The sequence below is a fragment of the Vitis riparia genome, chromosome 12 (assembly GCF_004353265.1).
Source record: "Vitis riparia cultivar Riparia Gloire de Montpellier isolate 1030 chromosome 12, EGFV_Vit.rip_1.0, whole genome shotgun sequence".
In the NCBI taxonomy this organism is placed as follows: Eukaryota; Viridiplantae; Streptophyta; class Magnoliopsida; order Vitales; family Vitaceae; genus Vitis; species Vitis riparia.
Genome location: NC_048442.1, coordinates 19,115,697 through 19,142,963, shown reverse-complemented (window position 1 = coordinate 19,142,963; position 27,267 = coordinate 19,115,697). Strand labels below are relative to the sequence as shown.

The 27,267-nt window shown below is 38.3% G+C and overlaps 1 protein-coding gene across 2 annotated transcripts; it reads left to right on the top strand.

Annotated features, from left to right (window-relative positions):
• Nucleotides 1-718: 718 nt before the first annotated feature.
• Nucleotides 719-27,267, top strand: LOC117927369 (probable bifunctional methylthioribulose-1-phosphate dehydratase/enolase-phosphatase E1 2). Of its 2 annotated transcripts, XM_034846870.1 has the most exons (14): nucleotides 721-920; nucleotides 3,284-3,839; nucleotides 4,838-5,119; nucleotides 6,138-6,271; nucleotides 7,026-7,121; nucleotides 13,873-13,992; nucleotides 14,753-14,842; nucleotides 19,254-19,436; nucleotides 19,655-19,810; nucleotides 21,574-21,723; nucleotides 21,817-21,918; nucleotides 26,257-26,366; nucleotides 26,458-26,576; nucleotides 27,099-27,267. In XM_034846870.1, the coding sequence occupies exons 2-14, from the start codon at nucleotides 3,305-3,307 to the stop codon at nucleotides 27,188-27,190; spliced, it is 2,169 nt and encodes a 722-aa protein (XP_034702761.1). In that variant the 5' UTR covers nucleotides 721-920; nucleotides 3,284-3,304; the 3' UTR covers nucleotides 27,191-27,267. The 2 variants fall into 2 exon arrangements, with proteins under 2 accessions (XP_034702762.1, XP_034702761.1); XM_034846871.1 differs by lacking the exons at nucleotides 21,817-21,918; nucleotides 26,257-26,366; nucleotides 26,458-26,576; nucleotides 27,099-27,267 and having other exon boundaries at nucleotides 719-920; nucleotides 19,655-19,986; nucleotides 21,574-21,635.

The window sequence follows — 27,267 nt, the reverse complement described above, 5'->3', positions numbered from 1 at the left end:
TCATTGATAGAGATTATATTAATAATTTAGTCGCTACCTATAAAATATTTTAGGATCTTCACTACTCTTCTTTAGATTATTTTATCAATACTTTTCATTCCTAACTTGTCTATTAATAATTTCATCACTAAAATTTATTGCTCGACCCTAAAAATTGACATTCCTACCATATGAAAATAAATTTTTGATGATGAAATATATATACGATGAAACTATTTATTATTAATTTTTAATTTTTAGTTATAAATGTTTTTCAAATTAAATGACGAAATACACATATTTATGATGAAATTATTTGTCATTGATTTTCAAATTTTAATAATAAATAATTTTTGTTGCCAAATCCTCAACCATTTTAGAAAATATATTAATTAATTATTATTATTATTTTGTGATAAATAATTATTTTTAATTTTTATTACAAATGGTACTAAATATATGATCTATACTTGTAGATCAATAGTAACAAGAAAGGTCGTTTTAGGGAAGACCAAAAGGCAAAACAATTTCCATTTTTATTTTTTTAATGTTAATTAATTTAATTTTTTTAATTACAATATGCTTGAAACATGGATAATAAAAATAAAAATTATAAATTTATACTTGTTTATAATTTATTTAATATTTTAATTATAAAATGCTTTTAATCTTTATATATATAAAGACGATAATGCCCTTGGGGAGGAAGAAGAGCTCCTTGGTTTCTGCGAAACCCTCCTTGGCAATACCCATCTCCCTTGGAAAATCCCTAACCTTTTCCATCTTCCAAATTTCCCTCCATCACTCTGTCTCTTCTTTTCTCTCTTTTCCAATTTCGTCACCTGAAGCGCCACCAACCAATTCATCTTCTTCCTCAATCATCTACCAGAACAGATAGGGTTTCTTTCCTTTCCCTGAAATCACTGCATTCTCTGTCGAAGGTATGTATGCTGTACTCTTCCTTTCTGCACATGTATACCTTTGCTTTCTTCATTCACAACGCATTGGAATTACGCTGGTATTGAACTAATTGCGGTTGTTTTGCTGATGGTTTACGAGTTTTGCAATTTATTTTCGATTTTTGGGTGTCTTATGAGATTAGTTTCGGTGGTGCATTGCAGCTGATTGGAAAATGCGAAATTCTACAAGCTTTTTGTTTTCAGTTGAAACTCGGCATTTTTTTTTTTTTTTTTTGTGTTTTTGAAATAAATGCATGATTCTTGGTGAGATTGTGAGCTGTGAGGTTTAAGCATGGTTTAAAAGATGAATGAATTCAAGTTCAGGAAGTGAATTGTTTGATGAAAGAATATAGTTAGAACTTTCTCTTTTGTTCTAATTTTGGTTTGGGTTTTGTTTTGGCTCAAGATTGGGCAATTACGAACTGGGTCTTGGATGTAGCATCGTTTATGCAAATATTTTGATTGTGTACTTAATTTTTTTTTTTGAAAAAATAGAGCAAGGAGCTTATCAGTAGTACTTAAACCGAGACAAAGGGTTTCTTGGTATATTTTTTTTGTTTTTTTTTTTTGGTCACAAGTGGGAGCATCAATTCTGTCTAGGAGAGGATTCAAGTGATCTTGATGCGGAATCTTTTCATGTTGTTCTCCATGAGATCTTTCCTTTTTGGGCTTCACAGTAAGTTGCTAAAGAGTTTGAAGGAACTGCATTGCATTGCTTTGCTGGAGTTTGGATTGCAATGTGCTCTTCAAGGCTCCCATATGGGACCACCATTTAAAGTTAGGAAACTACTCTCCTCCTATGAGCGTGAGTGGAATTTAAATTCAAGGATATTCCTTTGGGAATCCTGATGCTACTGAATTGAAGTCATTTGAACTTATCACTTAGAGATATCATTATGCACAAAATTTCTATATGCCCATTAGTCAGGGTGATGGTATTAAAGAAGATAGTTATACTAGCCTCCATGAGTATTCTAGGGATCATGGATTTAAAGATCATTGATTGGAAGGGAAATCCTACTTGATGATTTCTTTAAGCTAGGTCTACATGGAAGGACAGTAGGACATTTTGGGATTGCTTTGATTTTAGGCTGCCCTGATTTGTTCTGTGTTATTGATCAGGCTTGTTCTTTTGTCTTTGTCTCATGAAGGGTTCTTCCTTCAATTGAATCTTGTGCTGCTCTATAAATTTGCTTTTATGAAGGACAAATTATCACTACATAGTTTATTAATAAAAAGATATAAACAAACCACCAATCCATTGTGATACCTTGATTTTCTCTTTGCTCCAATACCATAAAGAAAATAGACAGTGAGGACTAGTTGCTATCATCCTGTACTCATTCCAGTGGAACCAGTCAAGTTCCAGGCCTTTTTCTCATTTGAGATGTACCATATGATTGGTCTACTGATGTAGGTCAACTGTATATGGAACTGGCATGATCTTATGAGTTAGAACCATGTCATTTTGCAAACTCTTATAGATGATCAAATATGTGATTGAAATTGGTTGGCTAAAAATTAAAATCATGAAATCTGAATATTTGGTTGATAATTATAGTCAGAGAGTCAGCCTCCTTACCTTGTTTGAAAACAAGGATAACTTGTTTTTGGCAAATTGATTACATGTGCTGTACTGAATCTGAAGCAAAATAATGATGATTCATTTAAGGAGTTGTATTATTTGATCGTATAGCATTTGATTTATGTGTTTGGTTATTAAGAGAGTGACCAATGGAGTAATGCTATTCTGAAAAGGGCCTATCTTGTTTGGTGTAGTGAATCTAGTGATGGATGAATTGAAGCATATAGGATAAGGACCTTGATGTGGTCAAGATTTGTCAAGCAATTCTTTAACTCATGAAGGCTCTGCATGTGCACAGGTCTGGGTTAGGGGAATTGAGGGGTTTAATTTAAGGTAGCTCATAAGGATCTAGATCAAGTCTATTCTTTTGAGTTATGCTTGATATTGTTTTAAAGTATTTCATATGTCAATGATATCTACTTCATAATAAAATATCTCAAGGAACTATTGACAATGTAAGGTTGTCAGGTAGACTTTTGAAATAGTTATTCAATTATGAATATACAGAAACCTGCAAGAGTTGGAGAAACCCCATGCTAATAGGTAATTGGGAGAGGAAATGATTGTAATGCTTATATTTGGATAAGTTAGCAATCCATGGTTCCGAATACTTGGAGTTGGCTTCATGAATCCGTTTTTGTCATCATCTCTATGTAGGGACATATTTTCAGTTAATCCTTTAGCTAGCATATCATGTGTACAATGTGTCTTTGTCTATTCCCTGGCTTCTTCCAGTAATTTCATTTAGTTTCTTGTTTAGGCTTTTTACTTTCAACCCATAATGGAAGTTCAAGATCTTGACAAGCATATCAAACAACAGAAGATGCTTCCACCTCCAGTTGGAATCTTTCAGACGCGTGAAGACCTTCTCAAACATGTCCGTGACTTTGCCTTGTCACAAGGATATATGGTATCCATTAAAGATTCTTCCAAGGATAGGTATGTGACCGTTGCCTGTGATAAGGGTGGTGTTTACCGTAAAAGGCTTAAGTCTGGTGAGAATATGCGGCAAAGGAAAATGCCCTCTCGGCTTACAAATTGTCCATTTGAAGTTGTGGGGAAAAAAGATGATGAGCTGTGGACACTCACCATTAAGCATGGAGAACACAATCATGGACCAGCGACAGATATCTCCGACCACCCCTCTTGCCGCCGTTTCACAGAAGAGGAGATCTTAATAATAAGAGAAATGAGCACAGCTGGTAAACGGCCACGCCAAATTCTCAAGGTATTGAGGCAGAGGAATCCAAATCTCATATTGGATTCCAGGAATGTTTACAATGTCAAAGCCAAGATCCGTCGAGAGAGTCTCTCAGGTGAGAAACTAACCAAACTTTTCTATATTATTCTCCCACCCCAACTTCAATTTCAATTAGCAGGTGGGTTTGGCATAGTCCACTTTGCTGGTTTGCCTCTTCCACATGCCAGCAAGTTGGATTTGGGGTTTCTCTGGTATACTTAGCAGTGAACCATATGCAAAACTTACACTTCACCAAGCAACATTTTCTACAACACAACAATGGCCAAAGAAGTGGGAACTTTTACTGGTTTGACACAATTGACTTATCACTATTTTTGTGAAAGTAGGTTCATAAACTTAGCCCTGTTTGCATGGACTTTTAAAAAGCCAAAAACTCTTTTTTTAACTCAATAAAAGCTTTTATACCTATTTGATTAAATTTATTCAAAAAGCTTATGACTTTTTTTTTTTTAAAAAAAAGTTCAACATGAAAGTTAAGAAAATATTATGTAAAAAATTATTTTATTTTTAATATTATTTTTACAATACTAATATTGTCTTTTAAAAATTATGATTTTGGAACTTCTCGTTAATGCCAAAAACAAGAAGCTATACTAGGCGAGGCCTTATTTAATATTAATCATACTTGAAAGGTCCTGCTCTGACCTACCTGAGTAATGCTATCAAATTCAGATAATTTTTACTTTGATTATGATCGATTTTAAAACCAAAAAGTTTAATCTTAATAATCTGATTTTAAAATTATTTTTGGATTATTTTTAAGTAAATTAATTTTGAATGCATTCACGTGGTATGAGCAATTGGCCGCTGCCCGTGTGAGAACACCCATGCTTGGTCAATTCAGCTAGTACATATCATTTGTGATAATCTAGTGTTTGCGGGCCCACATGTTGTAAAGCTGGAGTCTCACACATTCTGTCATGCAATGCAACCATTATCAATGTGTTCCATGTGTTGTTTTTAACGTCCTCGAGGTCCTAATGGGTTAGTTGCACGGAAGATGTGTCTTGTATGTTGTGAAGCTAAATTTTCCCTTTCTCCATGTGTAAAAAGCCAAGAACATGGATTCACCGTCGTCCTCGTCAGCAGCGACAATGGGAGTGCCATCAGAAGGTGCAGTGGGAAATGTAAATGGAAATGAAGTGGGAACGACAGCGTCTTTTGCTGGGTACATGGAGACGAGAGGAGTGAGGGAGGCGAGAGTGTTGGCATCAGAGCTATGCCGGCACATGTACACACTTGGGTGGTTCTCTGGTACTGGAGGCAGCATCACCATAAAAGTTCATGATGATTCCATACCTAAACCTCGTCAGCTTGTTGTCATTTCGCCTTCTGGTACTCTCTCTCTCTCTCTCACTCTCTTCATATCATATTTCTGCATATATATATAGATAAATAGATAGATAAAAACTCATATAAAAGACCAACTGGCATTGGACATGCAAGTATAATACCATGTGATATTTCGAATAAATCAAAAGAGTTTTTGTGCTAGTAGTTGATGGAGGGGAAGTTTATTTATGTTAAGATTTTACTGCAGTGGTTTCCTGGTCTATGAAAATGTCTAGTTTAACAGGTTTTATTTATTTATTTATATTTTGTTAAACGCATAAGTAACAAGTGAATCACCTTTTATATCAACGTGATGTGTTGTTTAACAATCAATGCATAAATAAACTAAATTTGGTTAAAAATTACAGTATGTGTAGAGATTGGGTTGTTGAAGGAAAGGTTTGAAAATGGTTTCTCTCTCTTGATTGTCATGGATGTGAAGACATGCATATATACAAGATACAATTGACTTTTTGGTATATCACTTCCTATAATTATGGTGGCTACTTTACAAGAATAATAAATTGATTCCTAAACAGATGAAATCAAATGTTTACACAATATTCAAAATATATACAGAATATTCAAAATAATAAACTATCCTAAAGAGTGTCCAACATTATGCACATGCACACATGGGACTTAGTCACTTAGGAAGTACCCCTCTAATGGATGTCATGTACTCTACTTATCTTAGCATTTGAGTAGGTTGTTGATATCCTTAACCTTGCATTTTTCTATAAAAAATACTAAAGTGAAACATGATTCCTTAAATTGAATTGTTGTGAGGGTTAGATGACTTTCATCTCTAGTCAAATTTACATTCAGTATTATGACAAGATTTGGGTTGCTTGGCTAGAGCTTATGACTAGTGTAGATATAGCTGTATGTTTCTGTTGATGTAGTTCAATCAGGAGTGCATATGTGTTTTGTGTGCGAGTTTTGTTTTGGTTTTTTAATGTCACAAGCATTATTTCTTTTCTTGATTCATTTTGTTTAAAAATCTGTTTTCTATTGGTAGGTGTTCAGAAAGAGAGAATGGTTCCAGAGGACATGTACGTGCTTTCTTCAGATGGGTTTATCTTGTCAACACCTCCTCTTAAGCCTTACCATAAACCACCCAAGTGTACCGATTGTGCTCCTCTCTTCATGAAGGTGGCCAATAAATTGTAAATATTTAGTTTTTAATGCTTGTTTGTATTGCGCTTTATTTTATTTTGATATTAATTGAATGAAATTAGTTTGAATCCCGTGTTGGAAATTTGCTTTTGAGTTCTGTCAAATTTGTCTGTATACTAAGGTGGATTTATTGCATGAATTGCCATTATTTTTGGTGGATAATGGGATCTAGGAGATGAGATAGACCCTTTTTCTATATGTTTGACAGATTTATGTTTATATTGCAATTGGTAGTCATTTTCAGGATTAGAACATTTATTATGTTATCTTGGAGGTGAAATCATTCATAGGAATACGTTTTCTCATAGCTATGTGACTGGAGAAGTGCTATCTAATTTAGCAGTCAACAATTGTGTAGAAAATAGGAAAAAGCTTTGGTGAACTTGGCCCAAAGAATTATGGTTTAGGAAATCAGAAAAATAGGGAGAACTTCATTTGTGTTTCCATCTTAAGTATACGTGGCATAGAAGTTAATCTGGTTACATCCAATGCCATCATATTTCTGAAAACCTTCATTTCTTTTCCTTTTTAGATTGGATTCACTATATGTTATAATTTGGTTGTTTTACGTCAGATAGTGTTCCTTTAATTCTGCAAACATGATTTGTTAATTTCATATGGATGGTACTTATTGAGAAACAATGTTGTATGCAGTTGTTTGATCTCTTTTGTTTTGCCTTTTTGCATTCCACTTCAAGCAGTAATGGTCCTTCTCCTTTCTTATTTTCAGGTTTATGAAATGCGTGATGCTGGGGCTGTTATTCATAGTCATGGAATGGAGTCTTGTATTGTAACGATGATCCTCCCTTTCTCAAAGGAATTTCGAGTAATTTTTTGTACCTCAACAAGTTATTTGTGAAAATTTTCACTCTTGCTTTTCCTTTTTTCTCATCCATGCTTGATGGTGGTGTTATCCTTAGTTGTTTATTTTTTTTTTTAGATAAGTGAGGGCAAATATATTACGAGGCAAAAAGCCACAAAGCATATAGGAAGTATACATAGTAGCCTAAACAAAAACAAGAGAACAAACACTCACCACCCCTTAAGGAACGGCAAGCCATTCCAAAAAGCCTAAAAGAGAAGAGGACTCCTCTCCCATATACACCTTAGCCCAACTCCACAAGTTACAAACAAAAGAATTTTTTAATTTCTGAATAGCTAGAAAGCCCCTCCTGAAAGCTAATCTATTTCTTTCCTTCCAGACCGTCTAAAAGATATACAACGGAATGGAAGTCCAAATCATTTTCCTTTTTCTCCCCACAAAAGGGCCCCTCCAACTAACTAACATCTCTTTGACTGTCTTTGGGAACACCCAATTAGCCCCAAACAAGGCCAAGACAATCTCCCAAAGAGCTCTTACAACTATACAATGTAAAAGAATATGATTTACATTTTCCTCTTCACAACCACACAAAAAACACCGATTTGGAAGATGCCAACCCCGTCTTTGAAGCCTGTCCAAAGTTAGGACCTTTTCCCAAGTAGCCTCCCAAGCAAAAAAAGCAACTTTGGTTGGGACCTTGTCCACCCAAATGCTCTTTTTCGGGAAGGTAATGACATTAGGGCCTGTCAACAGCTTGTAAGCATCTCTAATCCGAAAAAAGCCTTGTCCCCCTCCTTTCCATATCGTTGAGTCCTCTTCAGGAGAAATCCTCAAATCCCTCAGCATATGAAACAGCTCTCCTAAAGCGTCCAACTCCCAATCATTAGAGTTTCTAGAGAGTCTTATGTTCCAACCTCCTTGACCAAGGCTAGAATCCCACATCTCATTTATCGAGGCATTCCTTTGGGCCGCCAAAGCAAACAACCGGGGAAAAGCTTGGGACAATGCCTCATTGCCGCACCACTAGTCAGTCCAGAAGTTAACCTTGGTCCCCTTTTCCACTTTGAATTCTATGTTATCCCAACACCAATACGACTCCTTCAAGATATCCTTCCAAACCCCCACCCCAAACGTTCCGCGAGCCTCCTTAGTTCTCCAACCAAAACCCACATGGCCATACTTCACCCCTATCACCTTCCTCCAAAGGATTTCTTTCTCAAAGGCGAATCTCCAAATCCATTTGCCCAACAAGGCCTTATTCGAGAGATCAATTTTCCGAATACCCAGACCCCCTCTCTCTTTTTGGGTGCACACCTCCCAATTGATTAAATGGATTTTTCTTTCCAGGCTTCCCCCCCCCCGCGCCCAAAGAAAATCTCTTTGTAATTTTTTGAGCCTTTTTGCAATTAGCTTGGGCATATGAAAGAGAGACAATTGGTAAATAGGTATACTGGCTAGAGTGCTTTTAATGAGGGTAATCCTGCCGCCCTTTGACAAATATTGTCTTTTCCAAAGGGCAAGCCTTCTTCTCATTCTTACTTCAACCCCGTCCCACATAGCCGTGGTTTTGTGATTGGCTCTCAGGGGCAGCCCCAAATAAACAGAAGGAAGGGCCCCCACTTTACACCTTATTTCCACAGCCAACTCATCAATGTCTTCAACCTCCCCAACCGGAATTACTTCACTCTTAGCAAGGTTTATTTTAAGACCAGAGGCTGCCTCAAACCACGCCAAAATCCAGCTTAGATAGGTAAGGTGATCTTGCCTTGCTTCACAAAAGATAATAGTGTCATAAGCAAATAATAAGTGAGATACATTCATCTCCATTCCCCCACTCCCTCGAAGCCTACAATCGGAAATGAAACCCCCATCAACAGCCCTTCTTAAAAGTGGACTTAGCACTTCCATACCCAACACAAAGAGGTAGGGGGAGAGTGGATCTCCTTGGCGTAACCCCCTGGAATTGGAAAAATAACCTATTGGCACCCCATTAACCAGAATAGAAAAACTTGCAGTTGAAATACACCACCATATCCACTCCATCCACCGAACCCCAAAACCCATCTTGTGCATGACCTTCATGAGGAAATTCCAATTAATGCTGTCATAGGCTTTTTCGATGTCCAATTTACAAATCAGCCCTTTCTCTTTACGTTTAAGCCAAAAGTCAATCACCTTATTGGCTATGAGCGAGACATCTAAAATCTGTCTTCTCTTCACAAAAGTATTTTGGTCCGCCGAAACCACCTTGTCTAAAACCTCCTTAAGTCTATTGGCTAACACTTTGGCCAAGAGCTTATGCAATCCCCCAAGCAGACTAATGGGCCTGAAATCCCCCAGGTTATCAGCCCCCCCTTTCTTAGGAACGAGGACTAGGAAAGTGGAATTGAGACTCTTAGCAAATGACTTCTCATCAAAAAACTCCTTTAACAGATCCACAATCTCCTCTTTCACGAAATCCCAACAAGATTGCCAAAAGGCCACTGTGAATCCATCCGGGCCTGGAGTCTTATCTCCATTCATCCCCATCAGAGCCGCATGAATCTCTTCCTCAGTGAATGGCTGTTCCAAGCCTTCAACTTCAACATGGTTTAACATTTGAAGATGTAGCCCCTTAATATCAGCTTTCCAAGTTTGCTCCTCTGACAACAACTGCTGAAAGGCATTCACAACCCCCTCTCTCACCTTTTGCTCCTCCTCCAGCCACCTCCCATTGATTTTAATATTTTCCATGGAATTATTTCTCCTATGGGCATTAGCCATCGAGGTGAAAGAACCCAGTGTTCTTATCTCCTTCCCTAAGCCACAGCTCCCTAGACAATTGTCTCCAATGCGTTTCTTCCAAAAGCACCCATTTTTTGAAGACATCCTTAGCTTCTTTTTTCAGCTCCGTCTCTCTTTCAGTTAGGCTCCTATCACTCTCCACCCTATCCCAAAATTCTACTTGTTGCAGAGCTAAGTTTTTATTGACTTCCAGCCTACAAACACATCCCTGTTCCATGCTTTGATTTTATCCTTCAGAACCTTCAACTTTGTAGCCAATCTGAAGCTGGCCCTCCCTCTCCCCCCCGCCTCCTGCCACCAACCCCGAAGAAGCTCCTTAAACCCATCAACTTTGAGCCACATATTTTCGAATCTAAACGGGGAAGGACCCTTTCTGAACCCTCCACCTTTCAGTAAAATGGGAAAATAGTCAGAGGTGGGTCTGGGAAGCCTACACTGTATAACCCCACTGAAGCAGTCAAGCCATTCTTGGGTCACTAGAAAACGGTCCAGTCTAGCCCAAGCTTGATTATTCCTGCCCCCACTCCAAGAAGCCACCCCCCTTGCAAAGGAATATCCAGGGGCTCTAATTCGTCCACCACCTGAGCAAATCTTCTCATGGCGCTAGTCAGCCTCCTCTGATTGCTCCTTTCCCATTGGGATAGGGTAACATTGAAATCGCCCCCTAAGCACCAGGGGTCATCCCAGATGCCCCTTATAGCCCCTAGCTCTCCCCAGAGAGTCTCCCTGTCTTCTTTGGAAAACGGCCCATACACTCCTGTAAAAATCCAGGCCTTCCCATCTTCTACATTCCTAAGTCTACAGGAGATTAAGAATTGCCCCATCTCCATCTCAAGGACCTTCAAGGTTCTTTTGTCCTAGCATATCAGAATCCCTCCCGCGGCTCCCTGAGCATCCATGGCACCCCAATCGAGGAACCTCCCAGAACCCAAACTCCTCACCAGACCCTCTGTCATGGACTGAATTTTCGTTTCCTGGACACAAAACAAATCAACCTTCTAGCTTTTGATCATGACCTTAATCACTTTCCTTTTAGAGCTATCATTGACTCCGCGTACGTTCCAACTCAAAAACCTTATCTTCATTGGACTTCCATAATTTGGCACCCTCTTCCTTGCACAGTACACTTTTTCTTCTTCCCCCCCTCATAATTGATTGAACATTTAAGTCTTTTAAACTCTCTTTCAAATCTCGATTTCTCCAACAGGACTTTGCTGTGAACTCTTTCCCTCCTCTTCCTAATTTTAACCAGGAACTCCAAGATATCTTTCTCTAGACCCTCTGTTGAGAATCCCACAAACTGACTGAACTTAGCCAAATCGCTTTCCTCCCAGCTCGCTTCCACCCATCTCTTTCTTCTTGAGGCATAGACCGGGCAAGTCATAAAGCCTTTCTGTTCTCTTCCATACTATCATTACTGATCTCTATCAATTCCCAACACTTCCCTTCAACCTGCTCTGTAGACCCAGATCCATTGCGCAGTCTATGAGTATCCCCCTAGGTTGTGTCCAATAGAGCCCCAGAAGGGTTGAAAGGCTCCCCCAAAGGAGTCTGACCAAAATGAGAAGAGGGGGAAGAAGGAGGGTCAATAGCCACCATTTCAGAGGAGGAAAGGGCGTTATCGTACCTTGCGTCTTCCTCCAGCAGGGCACAATCGGTCCTAGAGATCCCCTCCGGCTGAGTCTCGTCCTCAGAAAGCCCCCACAGTCCATCCTTCACCCAGAAAGGGGAAATAGCCGCGTCTGGGCCCCTCATTGGGCTTCGACCACACTCCACAGCAGAACGGCCCTCCTCCACCTGGGCCCTAAACATAACTAAAGAAGATGGGCTTTGGTTGTCCAGCCCAACCCTTTGAAAAGGCCCCGAAAACTTGGCCCGCTCAGTGGGCTTCCAAATCCTAGGATCGACCGGCCCAAAAGGAGCGAGCCCAGTGGATTCAGAAGCCTTAGTCCGCCGAGAGGGCTTTGCTTGGCCCAGCAAAGCCAGCCCACCCGAGACATGAGGCCCACTTGGAAGCCCGTCGTTGCAAGTAGGGTCCGTGATTTGCCTCGACCCGCTGGACTGACCCCGCGTCCCATCGGCAGTCAGCAGGAGAGCCTCAAGTCTCGAGCCCTCCATCGCCTTCTTCACGCGCTCGCTTGCGCGTGTACTTTGCTTCACCCCTACCTCTTCTCCGTTGCGACGACCTTCCCTCTCTTGCCAGTCGTCGTCACTTTCATGACTGGCCTGACTTCCCACCATAAAGTTACCGAGTAGCATACCTCTTCAACCCAAACCTCCACTGCATTGGGAAGTGCCTCACCGTTCCGCTTCACCAAGAGCCGCGCCCACTGTAACTCCATTTTCTCCGTCTGATAGTCAACCGCGAGAAATCCCCCACATGCCTCCTCTATCCTCCTCAAGATGTCCCGCTCCCACAGGGAAACGGGTAAACCTACCACCTGCACCCAAGCTTCACTGTTGTTCTCCCTTCCCTCAGACTTCCCGTCTCCGGCCTCCATTCCTCCAAACGAAGAAATATCCCCCCGACCGAGATCCTTCCAAGTTTTAAGGCTTGCTTAGCCTCTGTCAAAAGCTCAAACTCCATTAATATCTTGCCCCTCTCCATTTTTGCTAACCCTAGGTTTCCCTTTAGACTCTAGATTCTCGCTAACTGGATTCCCCACCCTCTGAGATCGCCCCCCTTTGCTGCGTTAGGGTTCCATGTCCCAACCACACAATGGTCAAGTTTGTTTAAATTCCGACCCACTTCCTCCTTTGTGACCTTACCCTTACTGCTACTCTCTCCTTTCCCCTCGCCATGTTGGTCACTTCCGCATATGTCTTCGCCATGTTTGGCTTCGAGCGTGGCTCTTCTTCCTTCTGACTTTTCATATCTCTGTCTGCACAACCCAAACACCGTAATGTCTCCACCATTGAGGCCCAACCACCCTTTGCTCTTCTTCCTTTGGGGATGAAGATGCTAAACCTCTTTCTCTCCAAATCCACAACACCCAGACGGAGAAAACAACCCCCTCTGTTATAGTCGCGCATCAGAGAGTAATCCCTCCCATTCTCCTGCCACTTTCTTACCCATTTAACCATCCTCGCGTCCTCAATGCTCAGAATCAGGCATTCGAGGACTATCCCAAGGCTCGCCGGTCCTAGCCTAACCCACGATGAAATCCCTCCTTTCCTTTCCACGATTGTGGCTTGCAATCTACCTCTCTTCTCCTCCACCTCAACCTTAAACATTTTCGATTCCACTCCGAAGCCACCCTTCCTGACATTCTTCCCAAGCCTCGCATGGCCCTCGCCCTCCACAGTCTCGGTCACTCTCAGAGAGACATGCACATCGCCGACGCTGTCACTCTCTCTCGCGCTCTTTCTCTCTCTAACCCTCTCTCTCTCCTCCATCTTTCTTTCTCAGCCTTCTTCCTCTTGATGATTCTTTTCTTGACGCCTATCCTTAGTTGTTTATTAGATTCTTCTTTTCCTACATGAGCTGAATTTTAAAGGTATTCCGGGAAGATATTTGGGAAATTGTGTTGTTGCATACAGATATAACATGTGTCTCAGGATTAAATATTTGGATGTTTTACAAATAATATAGACACTACAAGGAAGAAAATAGTGTTAGGTCTGATAAGTAATGCTAAAGTGTAGAATGTAAAATGAGATTGATATAGGTCTTGGACATTTTAATGTAGATATAGGGACATTTTAATGTGGAGTTCTTGGACATTTTAATAGTATTCACCTGATACAACAGTAAAGATGCAGAAAGATTCAGACATACACTGTGTTATTGCTGATTGTTTTGAAGGATACTAATGCTTATTTTGGCAACCGGTCATTCACCATATTGTCTTGGCTGAATACCTTCTTTTTTTTAATTGCTACAGATTCTGTTATAACAAGGCTTTTTCTAATTTTGTTTCTGCTGCATCTTTGTTGTTTGATTTTCTTAGCTTTCCTCACAACTTTGCAGATAACTCATATGGAGATGATTAAGGGAATTAAGGGTCATGGTTATCATGATGAGCTTGTGGTCCCAATAATTGAGAACACTGCCCATGAAGCAGAGCTTGTTGAATCTCTTACTGAAGCGGTATTTTCTTTGATTTATTTAGCTGGTCATAATGATGTTGTGACTGTTTTATGCTGATCTTTATATATTGTGAGGAAAATAATAAAGGTTTATGTGCTTTAATTTCTGATGGGGTATAACATTAACATTAATGTTAGTTATCCCTGATCCACTGTGCAATGAAGTAAAAGTGTGACATTTTCTGGGGAATACTGGGAAGTTACTTTGGGTGGGAAGGATGTGGGTGCTGGAGGAAGGGAAAGGGTGGGGTTAAGAAGTCCCATGCTGGTGCATGGCTATGTTTCCTTGGCATTGTTATGTGACCATGTATTTTGTCTTCCTCCTTTGTACTGATGCATCAAGGTTTAAAAATGCTGCTGCACATATTTTAAATTTGTTTGAGCAATAAAGTTGATATGATTCTCAAATCCAAGGCATTAGTGGAAGATGGAGTGCAGCAGCATAGTAGCATAAATGAATGATCCTTGGTGATCTAAATATTTATCATGTTAATGTTGATAATCTGAGAATGCTAGTGCAACAATTAGATTGGTGGTGCAATTTGTTAGCAAGAAGATTAATTTATGAGAATATTCCTTCTTTTTTCTGGAAAAATTATAGAGCAGTGCTGGATCTTGGTCTAAAGTCTTTTTTTATGTTCTAAGATTCTAATCTTTCATGCTGATTGAGTTATATTAGATACTAATTCTGGAGAGCCTTTACATCAATAGCTCTGTTATATACGAATTTTCCACAGTGATTCAAGTCATATGTTTTGCAGATCACAGCTTACCCAAAAACAACAGCTGTGCTTGTTCGCAACCATGGGGTGTATGTATGGGGAGACTCATGGATCAGTGCTAAGACTCAGGTTAGTGTTCTCAGGAAATTTCTTTGATCATATTGACAGCAAAAGGATCAGACACCATTTATTGCAGTAAGCATCTGCTCTTTGCTTAAAACCCATTGGAGCTTAGATCCTTGCAAAATGCTTTTGGTGAATCTAATGATTTACTGAGGAAAAGAAATCTCCTTTAGAAGCTCTCAGAGTTAATAGAAAGGAGCATAACACTTTAGGTGTAATGCAAGCTTACACACAACTCCGCAAACTGACAATTGAATGATTATGAATTTAGAATTTCATAGCATGGTATTATTAAAATAGGACATAAATAGTCTAATGATTATTCTAAGGAGGACCATTGTGCTCTCATCTACCTTATACAAGTTTTAGGCTCAGGTTTTAATCATGGTGTTAGGAATTGGATTCCTCTAAGACCATATTGCTGTCAGGTATCTGGTTATATTTTACAAGGTGTTCACTTTTCTGTTCTGCTAGCTTGTAATAAATGTATATACACTATGTATACAAGCATCTATATGTATTATGGACACATTACAAATCCTTTATAGAGATCTTATCATTTCATTTTAAGGATGACAATAGAGCAGGTTTGGAACAGGGTAGGTGCAGGAATCCATCCTAATCGATCCCAATAGGATTGGCCCTAGTTCAGTTCAAGAATCCCACCTTGAAACTAGTTATGCATGTTGATGGGGAACAATGTTGGATTATCCTTTAAAGAATTATAAGAGAAGGGTGGTGACAGGTTCCAATGCTCAAACCTTAATTTGGAACACTGATGATGATTTAAATTCCTCTAGGGACTTGCCATAGCTAGTTTGTTAAGTTTCTATTTTAATTTTTTAGTTTCTATTTTATTTAGTGCTTAACTTTTGTTGAGTTTCTATTTCTTTTAGTTTCTTATTATATTACAAATGTTTCTATTTTTTTTTTTTAATTTCTAAATAATATTTCTTTCCTATTTTTTTCCTATTCTTGCTAGGAAAGATAATGAGTTAGGAAAGTTTTCCTATTAAGGAAGGGTCATAAAAGTCCATACAAGCTTGCTAGACTGACCTAGTTGTTTAGGGCGAATGTTGGAATGTGTGGTAGAGGCGCACGATCCTGGGTTCAAATTTTGTTGCTGGTTAAATACCTTGATTTACTTGGTGCTAGTTGTTATGGGCAAGGTCAACACCCCGAGGTTTGGGTCTCCATGGAGAGTCTTAAGAGCTTGACCATGGAATGTTTCCTTGGTTATAAAAAAAAGAAAAAAAGAAAAAGAAAAAAAAAAAAGTCTATACATACATATCTATTTGCCACTAGTGATTGGAAGCCCAATTTAAGTGGATTGTTTTGAGAGAGGCTGGAAGATCTTGTGGTGGTAGGGCTAGAGAAGCCTTTTACAGAGGAGAAGGTGTTTGGTGCGTTGTCGTGTTTTAGCGGGGGTAAAGCTCCAAGCCCGAATGGGTTCTCCATGGCTTTTTGGTAGTTTTTGTGGGATTTCGTGAAGAATGAGGTGATGGATTTCCTCAAGGAATTTCATGAATCTGGACGTTTTGTGTGGAGTTTGAATGCAACCTTTTTAGTGTTGATCTCGATATCTTGTTTACTTATCAAAAAAAGAAAGGGGGAACGGAGGACTTGAGGGATTTCAGGCCAATCAGCTTGGTGGGGGGCTGTATAAGTGGTTGACCAAGGTGCTGGCCAATAGGTTAAAGAGGGTGTTAGCTAAGGTGATTTCCAAGACCTAAAATGTGTTTGTAGAGGGTAGGCAAATTATGGATGTAGTGCTTATTGCTAATGAAGTCATAGACTCGATTTTGAAAAGCAATGGAGGGGCGATTCTTTGCAAACTGGATATTGAAAAAGTTTATGATCATGTGGAGTGCTCATTTTTGCTTTCAGTAATCGAGAAGATGGGCTTTGGAGAGAAGTGGTTAAGGTGGATCAAGTGGTGTTTACCCACAACTAGTTTTTCTATTTTGGTTAATGGAACCCCCTCTGGTTTTTTTCAAAGCTCTAGGGGTCTAAGGCAAGGAGACTTTCGCCTTATGTATTTGTGATAGCGATGGAAGCCCTTAACTGTCTTTTAAAGAGTGCAATTTGTGGAGGCTTTTTATCGGCCTACCAGGTGCGGGGTAGAGGGGGTGAAGGGGTTAAGGCCTCCCACTTGTTGTTTGCTGATGATACACTAGTATTTTGTGAGGCACGGGATGAGCATATGATGTTTTTATGTTGGTTGCTGATGTGGTTTGAGGCAATCTCTGGGCTGAGAGTTAATATGGATAAAAGTAAGCTAATCCTAGTGGGAAGAGTGGAGAATGTGGAAGATTTGGCTTCAGAACTTGGTTGTAAGGTGGGAAGTTTATTGTCCACTTACTTAGGGATGTCGTTGGGTCCGCCTTTTAAATCTATGGTAGCTTGGGATGGAATTGAGAAAAGATTCCGTAAAAGATTGGCTATGTGGAGGCGGCAATATATCTCTCTAAGGGGGGGGGGGGGGGGGGGGGGGGGGGGAATCACCTTGATATGAAACGCCTTGTCCAATCTACCTATTTATTTCATGTCTATTCTCTAATTGCCAAGGGTGGTTAGAATGAGATTGAAGCAGATTCAGAGGGATTTTATGCGGGAAAGGTGGGGCTCTCGAGCGAAAACTTCATTTAGTTAGGTAGATGATAGTTTGTCTTATATAAAAGAAAAAGGGGGTTGAGAGTTAAGAGCCTTGCTATGCTCGATAAGGCTCTCCTTGGCAAATGGAGTTGGCGCTTTGCAAATGAAAGAAAGGCCTTTTGGAACCAAGTAATAAGGGGGAAATATGGGGAGGAATGAGGTAGGTGGTGTTCTCGTAAGGCAAGGGAAGGGGGGAGGGGTATGGTATAGGGTTGTGGAAAGCAATTAGGAAGCTTAGGTACCTTGTTGGCTCTAGACTTTCCTTTGTGGTGGGTAATGGACAGAGAGTGAGTTTTGGAAAGACAAGTGGTGTGGAACTACACCTTTGCGCGAATCTTTCCTCTCTTTATTTGCCTTAGCTGCTCCCAAAGAGGCTTGGGTAAAAGATGTTTGGATTGTTTCAGAAAGGGGGGAAAGGGGGAAAGGGGGGAGGGGGGGAGTTGGAGCCCTCATTTCTCTAGGCCTTTCAACGATTGGGAGATGGATGAGGTGGAAAGCCTGTTGTTATGTTTGTGTAGGAAGAGAGTGAATTTGGATGAGGAGGATAGGGTGCGGTGGTTGGATTCAAAGGATGAAAACTTTTTAGTAAAGTCTCTTTACAAAGCCTTAGAGTCGGACTCATTGTTTTTTTTTTTTCCAATGAAGATAATCTGGAACTCTTGTGTGCAGCCAAAAGTAAGCTTCTTTGCTTGGGAAGTTTCATGGGGAAAAGTTCTAACATTGGATCAAATTCAAAAGAGGGGCTGGGCTTTAGCAAATAGATGTTATTTTTGCCTAGAGCATGAGGAGTTCGTTAACCATCTTCTTCTCCATTGCGAAAAGACAAGGGATGTGTTCAAGCTGTTCTTTACTTTGTTTGGAGTGTCTTGGGTGTTTCCTTCTTTGGTTAGGGAAACCCTCTTGGGATGGAACGAGTCTTTTGTGGGTAAAAAAACGTAGGACAGTTTGGAAAGCAGGCCCTCTATGCTTGTTTTGGTCAGTTTGGAAGGCAAGGGATAGAATTGCCTTTGAAGACGATATGCTGTCCATCCAAAGGCTGAAAGCTTCCTTTGTCTATTTACTTTGGTCGGAGATTAAATTGTTTATCAAAAATGGTCTTTTAACGTTAATTGATTTCATTGATTGGGTGGGTTCCTGCTGAGGGAGGGATTTTTTTTTTTTTTTGTATATCTTGTGGGATAGTTTTTTGTTTCAACTGTAAGGGGGTGAGTGTCTTGTTCATGTGTCGCTAATTTAGCGCCTCTTCGTAATACAATAGTTTTCTTACTTATCAAAAAAATATTGCCTTTCAAAGTGAAAAAAAGTGGATTTTAATAAAAATTTCAGCATCAATCATGCTTCCTTTGACAGTTTGATTCCTAAGTGTGATTGCCTAGGAAACAGTAGGTGTGGTTGCCAAGGATTTCCCTTTTTCATATTTGTCCATTTTATATTCTTTTCATCTTTAGTCATTTGATATTCTTCATCTTATTCTATCACGCAAGAAAATTGTGTAGTGCAGGAAATCTTAAAATCCTGCATCACATGTATTTTTAAAATTGCAATAGCTCCATACTCCATAGTTTTTCTATCGAGTGATTCAGCCCATGTCCTGGGTTTCATTAACATGATAAAAGTTGATGCTTTGCTTCTACTGAAGTATTTATGATCCTTATGATATATGTAAGGGAATGACAATGAATTATTATTGTGTTCTTTGAATTTTAGTGGTAACCTTACACGTTTCTTTGACCATTTTCTAATTTATGAGTTTTTATTTCAGGCTGAATGCTATCACTATCTTTTTGATGCTGCTATCAAGCTTCATCAGTTGGGTTTAGACTGGTCAACGCCAACTCATGGTCCCATTCGCAGTATAAATGGAATTTGGGGCTGCAATGGAACTATGAGTAGGGGTCTGAAAGTTGGGGGTCTGAGCTTGGATGATATGATTGAACCTTCTCAAGTAAGTTCTTGGTATTATTTTCCTTCTGATAAAATAAAATAAAATTGGGGTTCAGAGTCTGTTATAACACTTGTGGCAAGTTGCTAATGCAAGTACCTTCATTTAGGGGATTGTTATATTGTTAAATATGCCGTGATGGTAATATCTCTTTTGAAATTGTCTTCTTTTTGTTTAGAATTGTTGTTTTTCACTTTGACGTTATTCTCTTTATGGTGCAGCGCTGTATACTTCTTGACATTGAAGGGACAACTACTCCTATATCATTTGTTACTGATGTTCTTTTTCCCTATGCCCATGCCAATGTGGGAAAGCATTTAGCTGCAACATTTGATAGTGAAGAAACTCAAGAGGATATAAATTTGTTGCGCTCTCAAGTAAGATTCTCTTGGTCTCATCATCTGTCATCAATATTAAGGTACTCATTTGTGTTATGGTCTGCTCATTTCAATTGCAATATTATGCTCTTCTTGCTCTTTAAGCCTTGTAATTCTTATCAATCACTCAGTTTAAACGGCTAGATGTGTTTATGGGCAAGTATGTCGAATAAAAGGTATGCTGTTTTATCTGTATTCATCCTTTCCACTTCTATCATAAATCAGTCTCCACTGATTACTCCTCTTTCTGTAAGGTATCACTGATGTTATGCCATTACTTGTGAAATCATATGTGCTTTCCATTTCCTTAGTTTTTCTTTGACAGTTTTTAAAGGAGCCAGATTGTTAACATTTTTTTTCCTATTGGTTTGCTCTGAAGCCTTATTTTAACAGTATTTGATTGGTTATAATCTAGAGAATCAATTTGTTTCTCTCCCCCAAATGCATGCACAATCGCATACACATTCACCCAAATAGGAAAAGACACATGTGCACCAAATAAGAAGCATTTGATGTTTTACTATATTAATTAGCCATAATCAATCTTGGTTGCTGTTCCCCAGATGAGTATGGATTTTATTGTGCAGTTGTTGGCTTATTGCATGCAAAATTCAGATGAATTACAAATGTGGTCTCTTGGGTGCCAAAGTTGGTGAGCAGACCTGTAAATTCTTATTGTTCGAGTTTGGATTGGTATCCAATTTTGACAAAGCTTTATATTTGAGTGAAAAAGCACAAACCCTTTCTCTTCATCATTTCCTTTTGAATCAACTGCCAGCTGGTGGGTTACTGCTCCTACTTTTGGCGCAACCTTACTTCATAGTTTCCAATAAGATTTAATCTTACCTTGGTCTGTATCTCAGTAACGTCAAAAATCAAATTAGAATCAATTCCTTTAAACCATAATCTCGAGTGTCAGTGGCCAATGTTTTTAAACCTTGAAAAAACTTTGGCAACTGCAATTGTTGCCAAAGATTCAGAAGATGTTCTCAGGCATTTAAAATTTTTAATTATATATTTAACTCATTTCAATTTGAAAATTAAGTGTGCCACTTTCAAGTGGAATTTAATATTATTATGTGAATTTAGTATGATTACTGTTTTCTCTTGTAATCATGAGCAGATAAATCACGGATAAATCATTGGATAAGATTTCTGTGTAGACTTAAGAGCATGGTGACAGAAATGGAAACTCTCTATTTTGAATGAGATTCTTTTGTAGTGATAATGGGGCATGCCCCAAATTAGTGCACTTGGAGAGAGATCTTCAGCCTAGATCAAGTGAACTATATTAATGCATAGAATATTAAACAAGGAGCAAATAACAAATAAAAACTGATGATGGAAAATAAAATCACTGTTAGGCTTACTCCTAATTCCCTACATTTGAAAGTAATACTTGGAATAATATGCAGTAATTATTTTGGTTTGATTATTCCAATAATAATCTTTTATTTATTCTTGTCAGAACTCTTGGTTGGTTTCAGGAAATTGCACATACATGTATATCTTGTGTTTGTGTTAGTTATGTAGCAGTTATCATGTATTTTTCCGTGAGAGTGCTGGCCTGTATTTTATAGTGCTCGTGTAGACTCTTCATTTGGTCTCAGGAAATTGCACATATATTTATTTAGTATGAGTGTGTTGGTTCCCTAGCAGTTGTCCCTGATAGTTCTGGCCTGGCTTTGTGTGTCACCCTTGAAAATCCAAGGTAAAAAATTGTCGATCAGTTTTAACATTTTTTGTTAATTTATTTTGGGCAGATTCAGCATGATTTGGAACAAGGTGTTGTTGGTGCTGTGCCCATCCCTCCAGATTATGTGGGCAAAGAGTTGGTGATTGCTTCTTTTGTTGCTAATGTTGAAGCAATGATTAGGGCTGACAGAAATATTACTGCCCTAAAACAATTACAAGTAAGCTAACTACATCTCTAATCTCGATTGTTTCTCTTTCAGACATAGATCTTGTTTGTTGTTATCATTACTTATTACCTTTTGTGTATGTAGGGTCATATATGGAGGACTGGATTTCAAAGTAATGAGTTGGTGGGTGTTGTATTTGATGATGTACCAGAAGCTCTTGAGAGGTGGCATGCTTCAGGCATCAAGGTCTTGTACCTTTTGTTATTGTTTATTTATTTATTTATTAATATCTGTCATTTGCTTCTGTTAGCTGCCCTATCCCACTCTAAAAACAAAGGGGAAATCCATTTAGCCTAGGTCCTGGGTTCTGACTAATGATAGGGTTTCAAGTCCATAGAATTAAAGAATTGGAGTCTATGATGCTAAAATACTGAGTACCTGCATCTTATCAAAACCCCAGAAAAGGAGAAAAAAAAAAAGAAAAAAGAAATTAGTTACTTGCTTTGATTTTTCAAATATTGGACCAATTAAAAAAGGCAATAAACAAAATGCAAAATAGAAGAACAAAGTAAAATATTTGGAGCACAACTTTACTCCATATAGAAGGGCAAGGTTCAACTTTTTACAATTTACCACATACTAAAATTAAATGTTTATAATTAGTTTAGATTATGACATTAAAAAGTTGTCTCATAGCATAAATATTTTACCAATAAAATAATGTCATATGTTGCATCGGTTCTAATAAGAAGATGACAAGTTGTCTTCCATTTAAATAAAGAAAATTTATATTATGATAATTGAAATATAAGTGTTAGGATATACAAAAAATGGTGAATTTGATAATTGAAAAAAGTATTGTCAATTCTTATTAAAAAATAAATTGAAGACTACCAAATATGGTCTTCCAAATCAGAAAACTATCTAAATATGGTGTGCTTCCAATCCTTATAAATAAGGTTCATTGTTAAACTTTTCAAAGTATAATTTAGAAGCTAGGAGTTGGGGAGAAGCTCTTCAATGAAAATTCAAAGCTTCAAATCTTTCAAAGAGACTTCAAATCTCCTTCAAAGAATCTTCAATGCTTCAAAGCATCTTTGAATTGTCAAGATATTCAAACCTTTCAAATTTTAAGATCCAAATTTGCAAAACACCTCTTTGATTTGAGATCAAGCTATTCAAGCCCTCGACGTTGTTCAAGCTAAGACTTAAGTGAAAGCTTAATTCATGTCATGACCTAAGTTAAGTTAAGGCCTAAGTCAGCTAAGACCTAAACCTAAGTCAAGCCATAATAACCCAAGTTATGCTAAGACCATAGTTGCAGCAAGGCCTAAGTTGATTGAATGCTCAACTCATGCCAAAGTCTAAGTAACGTCAAAACTTAAATCATATAAAGTTAATGTCCAAGTTACGCTTTTGTAACATCAAATTTTCATCAAACTCTTCATTTAAGATTAAGCTTCTTCAAGCTCTTGATTAACAAATAGAAAAGAAAGAATCAGAGCACAAAATAAAGATCATACCCCATTCTTCAAATTAATAGGATTTCAATTTAATTGTATAATTTTTCTTTAAGAGAAATTTTTGCGTACAAATTTATGGCACACTCAAAATTTTTTTTTAAGCCATATTTTAGGTATTCTATACATGTATTAGTTTGCCTTAATTTTCACATTATATAAAGGATTATTAGAGTGATGGTAATAAGGGTGAAAAACAGAGGAAAGGCAATCATTAGGAGGCATGAGATCACCTTGTCATGTTTTTTATCATAGTGGAAATTCTGTAGCGACAAAGTAGATGTAGCTCTCACATTGAGAGCAAACCAATGTAAATCTTATATGCGCTCTATCTATTTTTTGTATCTCACATGTTATTGCTTGCATAAATAGAGATTTACTCCTATCAACTTGGTGGTGACTTGAGTGTTGCAAATTGTGGGTTAGTATGCAGGTGTGTAGACACAAGACACCATGTGGGTGGCTTAGTTTTGCGGAAATTCAAGTATAGGTTTTCATTAGGTTTTCCTTAAAGGGCCCATGAGAAGGGGTTTCCAAGTGGAAGAACATTTATTTTTAGAAAATCCATTATGTTTCTAGTAACACTTATAGTGTTTCCTCTCACACAATGGAGAATGCTTAAAATACTCTTTAGGGAGGGGGTGACTCTCAAAGAGTGATGATGGAACTAGGGTGATGATGGAACATGTGTGGCAACGACTATGTCATACAGAGCGTATGACATGAGGTCTTGGATAGAAAGGTGTGATGGTGAGCTTTGCTAGCATGCATGGGTGCTATGCCATGATTGTGGTGCAACTCATGAGCGCAATGCCATGAGATTCAATTGTGGCACACAACATGAGCTATGCATGCCTTGGACAAAAGGAATTAGCAAAGTTGGCATGCATGAGCCAACAATGCAACGCATGTATGTAGGTCATGGGCTAAGAAGAGGCTCAACGCACAAGTACAACATTGCATCAAATATGTTGGTGAGAGGGGGCTTAGCACACATGGGCCACTTACATGCATAGTGGTAGGCTAAGTAGCATGAGAGCTCAACATGATGCAGTACTTTGCATTGGTGAGAGACCAAGGGTTGTGGGATACTTGGGTAGGGATGGCAATGGGGTGAGTTTTTTTTGGTACCCACTCTGTCTTAACCCTAATAGGACAAGTTTGGGAAGTATTACTATTATTATTTTTACAAGGGTTGGATTGGGGTATGGCTTTGTCCCTCCCCACTCTAATTATATATAATATTAAATAAGAAATGATTTTAATTAATTTTTTCAATTTTCACCTTTTTTTTAACATATATAAGGTAAAAAAATTACTTTTCATAAAAAGAAATTGTAAAAATTTATAATATTCATTTATTTATAGATTTTTAAATATAATTTAACTTTTAAAAAATAAAATAAGCATGACAAATATCAGAATTTTCTATACTTGTCCTGTCCCCATTTAATTTTTTTTTAGGCAGGAATGAGAAAAAATATAAAGGATTGGGCCAGGATGGAGGTGACCTAACCCGTTGCATTCCCTATTCTAAGGCATGACACTTTGAGGCACAAGGGTGTGGCACCTTGATATTCAAAGAAGCCTAAGCAGAGGGTTGCAAGCACAACAAGAGCATGACACCTAGCATTAGAAGTTGTAAGGTATCTGACATTAAACACTTGCTGGGTTGAAATGCTTGCTAGGTACATGGCACGAGCCAAATAAATCTCTGCAAGGGGTGGGTGGCATGCAATAGTGCAACAAGCCCTATGAAGGTGGCATGACAAGGAAGTGGGTTGTTGAACTTGATACAAGTGGCATGGTTTAAGACAAGCAATGCAACTACTATGACAAGTGGCATGAGTAGAGGTAAGCAATGCATGCTCATGGATAGGTGGCAATGGTTGAAAACTTGAGAAGATCCACTACCCAAATATGAGTAGGGTTAGTGGGCTGGTTCCTATAATGTGGGTAATGCTTGATTCCTATACATAGTGTGCCTTGCTGGGCATTCTCTGCATGGACTCACCAAGAAGTATTGTGGGAATCTTGTTTTTGAGAAAGCCTTGGCTGTTTCTTGTAAAGAGTTAATACAAGTTGGGGGGTTTTTCCTTGTAAGTGTGTGTGTCTTGTGTGCCTTTACTGTGCATCTCGTGGGGGTTGGAAAAGGCTGGCTTGGAGGGCCCCTAAGTGCCACATGACGTGAAAAATTTGGGTTAAGCTTCATGCTTGTTATACTTTCCACTATTGCATGCATGGTTTACAGGTGCAATTGCTACCAGGGAGCTAATATTGCTTATAAGAATTAGTATTATCACCCGTCACTCACACAAGTTGGATGGAGACATGATTTAATCCTAAGTCTGTCAACTCCTACAGATTGCCAGGTTAGCTTCCAAGGACTAGTATCATCATGGGTTTCCTTGGGCATATAGAATTGAGCAACATTGAGCAGAAACACTCTATCCCAACCCCACCCCCAACTGTGCCTCGCACCCCCCCCACCCCCCTTCTGTTTATGCTTATTAAAAAAGGGTGATTTTTTTTTTTTTTCCAATTTGTTGGGCCAAAAACAGAGTCTCTGTGAATTAAGGAAAGAACTTCTGATACCAAGATGTGATCTTCAAAGACAGCGCACAAATATGCAAACACAAGAACATGATTTAAGTGGAAAACCCTCCAATCATGAGGGAAAAACTATTGGCAAATTTGATCTGCAAAACAGTACATTAAAAATAATGAATCACAAATTCTTTCAATATGATATTACAATTTTTGGAGAAAATACAAATGGTACCTTATCACACTTCAAATGAATAAATAAATTTTGAACAACAAGAAACTTCCAAACTGCCAAGTTAGAGAAATCAAATTCTGCAGAAACACTTCTACAGCCTCTAGCAACCATTCAAACCACTTAGACCCTGAGAAACAAATCAAGCTTTAGAGGAAACTACATTTCTCTCCTCTCGTATGTGTATGTACATATATAAAATATTTACTTCTTTATTTAAAATAATAAGAGGAAGCTTATGGGGCTTGATCTGTAACATAATGCACATATTTTTTTCCATTTCAGGTTTACATATATTCTAGTGGCAGCCGGGAGGCCCAACAGCTTATTTTCTCCAATTCTAATTATGGGGACTTGAGAAAATACTTCTGTGGCTTTTTTGATACAACAATGGGGTAATTCTGGTTTTGCATCTCTATTTTCAGATGCTATTTCAATTATTCCGCTCGATTTAGTTAAGTGTCATTTTATTGATTCAATTCACAGAAACAAGAAAGAGACACACAGTTACTTCGAGATTTTGCGGACAGTGGGAATAGATAGGCCATCTGACATGTTATTTGTGACAGATGTCTTCCAAGAAGCTGTTGCTGCAAGGGCTGCAGGTAACTTTCTGCCAGTGGGCAATAATTTCAGTTTTATTTTATTTGTTAAAAATATGTTTTTTTTTTTCCTTCTCCATTTAGTTTTTTTTTTTAATTATTCAAAGAATAGATGAAAATGTTCTCTAGCATGACCATATCAGTTATGCCACTGACATATTAGCAAGGTTCCATCTTTTGCTTTGAACTGATATCTTGGATTAATACTAGAGTTACTACAGTTTAAGTCATTTTCATATTCATAAATATTTGTTCTTATTTCTAAATATTTATATATATGTCAAGCCGCAAATTTGATAATCTCGTAGTAATTATAGTTTTATTTAAATAGGTTGATTGGAGGGGTTCAGGTTTAGTTGGGACTGTCCCATTTCAGCCCAAACCCTCAATGTGCCATAGATTAGTTCCCAATACTTAAAGCTTTTCTATATTTATGCTGAATGGTGAGAGAATACAATTGTTGTAACCTTTTCGATTTCCAAAATATGTTTCTAAATAACATTTGCATGATAATCAATGTTTCAGGTTTGGAAGTGGTAATCTCCATCCGGCCGGGAAATGGACCTCTCCCAGAAAATCATGGGTTTAGAACTATAGAAACCTTTTTGGAAATCTAATACAAAATATGTTGTGTAATCTAATGACCTGTTGTATAGAAAACTCAGTATGTGTAATATAATAGGGTTTTTCTCCA